This window comes from Phalaenopsis equestris, unplaced genomic scaffold, assembly GCF_001263595.1.
Source record: "Phalaenopsis equestris unplaced genomic scaffold, ASM126359v1 Scaffold000002, whole genome shotgun sequence".
NCBI classification, from domain to species: Eukaryota; Viridiplantae; Streptophyta; class Magnoliopsida; order Asparagales; family Orchidaceae; genus Phalaenopsis; species Phalaenopsis equestris.
In genome coordinates, this window is record NW_018164444.1 from 57659088 (window position 1) to 57666023 (window position 6936).

The 6936-nt window shown below is 32.7% G+C and overlaps 1 protein-coding gene across 1 annotated transcript; it reads right to left on the reverse strand.

The window, feature by feature from the left end:
* Positions 1 to 7: 7 nt before the first annotated feature.
* On the reverse strand, positions 8 to 3618 carry LOC110025788 (probable trehalose-phosphate phosphatase 6). The gene is made up of 11 exons (XM_020726448.1): positions 3284 to 3618; positions 3052 to 3192; positions 2894 to 2965; positions 2718 to 2816; positions 2579 to 2632; positions 2393 to 2494; positions 2187 to 2264; positions 1554 to 1623; positions 1292 to 1362; positions 281 to 373; positions 8 to 175 (listed from the first exon to the last, which is right to left on the reverse strand). The coding sequence occupies exons 1-11, from the start codon at positions 3551 to 3553 to the stop codon at positions 122 to 124; spliced, it is 1104 nt and encodes a 367-aa protein (XP_020582107.1). The 5' UTR covers positions 3554 to 3618; the 3' UTR covers positions 8 to 121.
* Between the last annotated feature and the right edge of the window lie 3318 nt (positions 3619 to 6936).

Genomic DNA, 6936 nt, shown 5'->3' on the forward strand with positions numbered 1-6936 from the left:
CTCCCCCACAAAAAAAAAAGGAAAATGAAGAGATAAAGTGGTTCAATTAAATTAGAAAAATCTCTATAACAATATAGTTAAGTTATTTTAGTATTATCATTAGCATAATCTTATCACATCCTTAGCTCATTGAAATACGCTTCCACTCAACCAAACGCCTCAAGAATTCCTTAACCTGAAAAAAAAAATATTATAAAAATTTTTAGAATTAATTAAATAAATTACTGCTAATGTGATTTAATTAAATATTAATTTAATTAATTATCTAATTAATACTCGCCTCCGAAGGCTCTTTGAGGGAGTAAGTAGCGCAAGTTTCCTTGGGAAATTTTGAAACCAGAACACCAAATCCCTGCCCGCGGGCCCGCAACACCTAATACAAAAATTAACAAAACAAATCTTCGTTATTCAAAAACATTAAAAATTTTACAAAAAACTTAATTGAATGTCAACCCTTGTGAATTTACATGTCTAAAAACTAAAATTCAATTTCACATATATGTCAACTTTGCATATACATGAAAAATTATATTTCACTTTTTTAAATTTAAAATATTAATTTTATAAAATACCATCATTTTAAGTTTTTCAAGCATAAGCAAGATGATAGGGGTGTAAACGATCCGAACACGAGCGAGCCTCGTGCCCAGGCTCAGCTCGTGTTCGGCTCATTTATATTTCAAGCTTAAAAAATGTGTTCTTGTTCGACTCGTTTGTTTAGCGAGCCGAACACGAGTCGTTCAAGAACAAATAGTCATTTTGACAACCCTAATCACGTAGCTATCAGATGTTCATGATCGGGGCAAGATTTAAAACATCATTTGAATTTAATTTATCAATCTAATTTAATATTTTTTTATTCTATTTTCTTCAATAATACTTTTAATTGATTATAAATCTTTGTAGCCTTGTAGTCAACAAAATGTTTAAAAAGGATTACTCATCAAAAATATATATATAATTGATTAGTAGAATTTCGATCCAAAATATTCGTTTGTGTTCGACTCGTCCGTAACGAGCTGTTTGCAAACAACGAGTCATTTTGACAGCCCTACAAGATGATATGTTATGTAAAAATTTAAATTTAAATTTTAAATATATAAATACTTAGGAATTGAGTGGTATATACGTAAATCTTCCTTTCATATAAAGGGAAACCTCGGGAAGTATAAGTCATGGTATTGTTTCCATCATTTTCCATTTTCTTATGATAATTACACTGTTCTCATATTAATAAAATATTCGGCACAAAAAAAATAAAAAATAAATAAATAAAATATTTTATTAATACCTTGAAAGCATCTTCGTCGGTGCGGTCGTCACCAATATAGACGGGCAAAATATCATTGCAGTCGGCAAATCCTAAGTACACAAAAGAATACATATTATAATTTAGACGGTCGCTTTGTGATTTGCCGACGGCTTAATTAACAAATGTAATTAACTTAATAAATCGCAACATAATTTTACTTAAAATCATCTCTTATCAACCCAATTTTTAATCAAGAAAATCAACGGCCGAAATCAAGTGATGACGTGTCGGCAGAGCTTACCGAGCTCTTCGAGTAAGAACTCAAGGGCCTTCCCTTTGTCCCATTCGATGATGGGGCGAATCTCCAATACCTAAATGTCAAAAAAAGCCCCAAATACATAATTTAATCAAATTTAAGTCTAAAGACAATGTACAAGTCACTAAACGGGTGGGTTATTTTTAAGAAGAGAAAAATGCAAAATTCAAAAGTGTTAGATTCAGCCAACGCATCATGTCAACTAACTTATAAAATGGAATATTTTTAGTTTTGATGTGACAAATTTGAAAATGAGGTCAGTTGCGTTATGAAGGGTATATTTAGTTTGAAAGAATGGGATTGGAAAGCCATTTTTTTATAGGGCTTTTACAAATATACCACACAGCTCCCATGTATTTACATATTCAATGCTTATATTTTTGTTTTTTACATTTAAAACGCTCAAATTTCCTCATCAAACTAAATAAATCTTCCTTTTTTTCATTTAATGAACTTCTCTTCAATTCCAACAAAAAAAGTAAAAACTTAATTTATTATGAGCAAAAGAAAAAATATTTTTCAATCAATTTATAAATAAAAGTCTAAAAATTACTACAAATTTCAAATTTTCTATCATTTTGATTTACATTTTGTTTGAATTCCTTCAGGGTTTCATACCTTTCTCCCTTGAGTTAATTTTAAGTCTGGATAGCCTGATAAAACTGATCTCACTTCCTCTGCAAGTCCATTCCACCTCTGTTAGAATTGAAGAGAAAATTACAAAGAACAAAACAAAACAAAAAAACAAATATTAAATATCAAAATAATTCAATTCAATTTTGTTTAATATAACTCAGAAGCATTCAGACTGCTCAAAAATCTACCTTTTCTTCTACGCAACGGTAGTGAACTGATATGCAGAATCTATTGTTCTCCACCTTAGAACCAGGAATCAATTTGGTTTTCTCCAGAAGTAATTTGTATACCTGTTGATATAAAATAAAATTAAGTGATAGGATATATATGATGGCCAATAGAGCCATGCTCTCTATTAAGTAAGAGAAGCTAACCTCATTAATCATTGGTAGAAATGAACTGGCGGGCTGACACAGAATCGACTTTGCCTGTATTAAATGGGATTCAGATTCTATAAATTCATGGCTTATGATGATATTCAAATGAATTAAAGCCACCCACAGCCACACCCACCTTGGCTTTTATGTGCTTAGGCCATTTGGTGGGCCCTTTAATATCCAAACCATGACTCCCTGCGTAATACAACTCTGACAATTGCACAAAGTTGAACACCTGATCAAAATCAAACATTCAGAGTCAACAAAATTTAAACTTGAAAATTAAAATTAAAAAAAAATAACAAAATGTACCTTGTCTCTGCACCTCCCGCTCACTATAGCAGTCGGGAAATACTTCGCCACGCTCTTCACCGCCGCTCTCATCTGCGACAAAACAAACATTAAAAAACAGAGGAAGAAAGCAGAGGAAAAGGAGTGCAGAGAACAGATCAACATTTTTAAAAACAGACCGCTTCGGACATGAAAGCAGAGTCCGGATCATCCACAATCGGGGACAGAGTGCCGTCGTAATCGAGAAACATCACTATCTTCTTCCCCTTCGCCGCCTCAGTTATCTCTTCAAACTTGCTCAACACCGATGGGTGCCGTCTCTGTTCCAAAATCTCTCAAAGTTGAGAACTTTAGGCCAAAAACCAGAACAAAACGTGTCGGAAAGGAAACTGAGATAGATGGATTACTCACGATCCAATCACTGTCGTCGCTTTCCGATTGTGAGGTAGGTAAAAAGGGAACAGATCTCAACTGTGTTGGTGAGGAAACTCTCATGGATTCAAAGCAAACAGAGCTCCTGCTTCCAATTTCATGGAGTTCAAGATGAGTCATGAGCTTCTTGTAGTTGGCGGTGGAGACGGCGCTCCGAGGAGGAAGACCCATCATCTTCGCCGTTGAGGTGGCCGGAGTTGAGATTGGGCCTAGAATCTCTTGAGGCACTAACACGGCCTGTTTGGTCATGAAGAAAAGCACTGAACAAGAGAGAGAAGGAAACGGGAGAAACAGGGGGAGTTGCCCTTGTTGTTTGCGAGTGAGGGAGATTACGGCGTGAACGGGGAAGACTAGTATATATAATGGGCCGTAAGGGTAACAGAGCGATGGCCCACTCCACGTATGGGCTAATAAATAAAGGGACTTTTAGAGATGCACACGTGGCGGGTGCAAATTCTCACGCGGGACACCGCATTACCGCGAAACCGTATGTGTCAGAATGCAATAAGCTTTTATGCGTTTTGTCTAATTTTACTTTTTTGTTTCGAATTGAAAATATAAATTATATTTTTGATTGGAATTAAAGTTGTTATTTGATTGCACGTGCTCATTAGGCCTATTGTTTTTTTTTTTTTTTTTTTTTTTTTTTTTTTTTTTTTTGAAAAAAATGTCTATCAAGCAAAATGGCGAAGTGACATGTTATAAATATGTTTAACAATGTTATTTTAATTGTATTAAATGGGATTTTTTTATTTTTTTTACAATTTGTTTAGGTTTTATTTTTTAATTTCACTTAACTAGTATTATGCTCTCACCATAGCGTCCAAGTACATCAATCTTTGGTTATAATATTTTTTTAGTAAGCTTTACTTTTTGTTGAATTCAGATTTGTTCTTGAATCACATCCAAAGAATAGAGTGTTAGGAATGACAGAGAACGTGGGGGAAAACTTGAGCAAGGTAAGGAAGATTGTAGCTCTAAGGGAGCGAAAAAATTGGTTTGCATTTAATTCTTCATATTTATAGGTTCAGTTCTCAGGAAATGACATATATAGACCTATGTTATCTTTAGATCTCTAGGCACATGCAGTTGCCTTTAATAGTCATATTCCCAATAAGGTTGGGGCCTTGGTGAGATCTTCACTTAGTTGGCTTCCTTACAAAATCAGATGATTCTTGTGACTTGGCGGCTCTCGTGCTCGACTTTTTATACCCAGCATGTTGTACGTAAGTCTCGTGTGCTCTATCACATTTACTCGCACGACCTGCAAGTGTCTTGTTTGACTTCTGGTCGATCATCTGATGTTCTAGGTTAATCTTATGTAATTAACTTTTGCATTCATCTTCTCAACCATCTTTTGTTGATAGAAGGGTCGAGAACTACTTGATTCCCGCTAGTTTGAGTAGTCACTTTTTAGTCATACAAATGCATAAAAATCAATTCATATGCATTTACATATCTAAGACCTAAATTTCATTTTTTACTTGCATGCCAACTTATATGTGCTTGAAACTATTTATTTCAAGTTTTAAAAGTTAGAATGGTGTATCTTTTATGTGATATGAGAATTTTGGGGGATATAAATATAAAAAGTAAAATTTAGGAGCTGGATAAGTGAAGACATAGGAATTGGGTGGTATGCATGCAAATGCCTATTTTTTATATTTATTTTATGATTCTTTTCCAAGTTTCTTTGGAACATTACATATAAGCCAATGAAAATAAATTTATTTCATTGTGGCCCCTATATGATTGGTTTAGAATGTTATGAATACTTCTATTTCCGATTTATTGCTGAGAATTTTTTGAGTAAATATGTTTTATCTTAAAATTGAAACAGCTAGCACATTAGGACCATTATGTCATCAAAAGATCCATCTAATTAAGTATAAAAATAGAACCTTGCTTTATATGATGGAGGTTTAAACTTAAGTTTATACAGTGCTCAACCTGAAATTTGATATTGATGATCACAACAAGCTATCATCATTGTTCAGCATCTGGCCCTCAATTTTCATCATCTAATCGCCACCACCAACGATCATAATCCATTCATTAATTTTCAACCCATCAACAACCAATCATAATCGATGGACCGTCTTCACTCGAACATCATCGTCGGGCCATTATCAGTAGAGCTTCATTGCCTTGCAGACATTATTTGATTGGTTTTGACTAACTTGTTCGATTATCATCATTATTCATCCATAATATCCAGATCAACTATAATTATAAGAGATCAAGCTTGAGTGTAATGCTTTGTCATCATCTTTTCTTCAATTGAGGAAAGAGAATAACTTTCTAATTTTACTTATATACTAAATCATTTTATTTAGAACATGCTTTTTGTATTTTAATTTTTCTAAATTTTTCATGTAAGAAAACTTTGGTGCTTCTACATTTCTCTCTTTAATCTATGGGGTTGTAAATTTTTTATACAAAACAAAGATGTAGAATCCCATTATATTGTCAATTTTTTAAGTACATAAAAGAAACAAATCTACCAGTACTAAAATCATCTAAAGTTGAGTCCAAATGACCCATAAAATTTGGCATTGAAATATACTTTAAAATTTTAAAAATTATTTATAGGCACTAAATAAATTATTAATCTCTAATACCTTTAAGGAAACATAAATTCCCTAATTAACATAGATTATGAGAATAAAATTGTTTAGGAAGTACTAAATTTAATCATCATTAGTATAGGAAACAAATTTTATCAAATTGTGAAAGATCAGAGCACTACACACAAAATGTAAAAAACCTCGAGCAACATGAGCCAAAGAAAGACATTGAGCATGGGTGAGCACAAGTTGAGGTCTGCCCAGCCTTTTCTTCACTATGTGGATCACACAAAACTATACGACACAACAAGATAAGCACTTATATATATATATATATATATATATATATATATATATATATATATAAATGTAAGTTTAGCCATTTCTATTTTGAAAGCTAACTTGCATCTTCTGATGCAAGGGAGTGTCAATGTTCTTGCTTGTGTTTCATAGAGGCTCTAAGAGATACATGTCTAGATTGCAACAAACACCTATGGTATATTCAACTTGATCATCATCTATTACATCACTCACGAATCATTTTTCATCACAAACCAACATCTTAATTTCATTTATATGTGGGCGAGATGACTATCATTTAATTACATAATATAACTACAATACTTAAGATATAAGTTGATGGCCTTGCATTGGGGGCCCTCATAATAGTTGGTATGGGAAAGATATGAGATTCATAGCCTAATTGCTATAATGAACTGCTAAACAACCAACCTGCCCCATATGTGGTATACCGCCACAAAGAAGACGCGAATGACACATCGTTATTTTGTATGGGATAATCTATAACATAGGCTTGCATAACCCTTAAATGTTTTAGATGGATGTTTATTTATGAGTCATACTTGATACCACCCAATTCTTATATATCTATATATCTAACACCTAAACTTCATCTGTTACTAAATATCATATTATCTTTATATGAAAAAATATATATTTCACTTTTAAAAGATAAAATGGTGAAATTTTTTATGTGATATGAAAATTTTGGGGATATAAAAGTGAAAAATAATGTTTTGTCCTTAGATATATAGATGCATATAT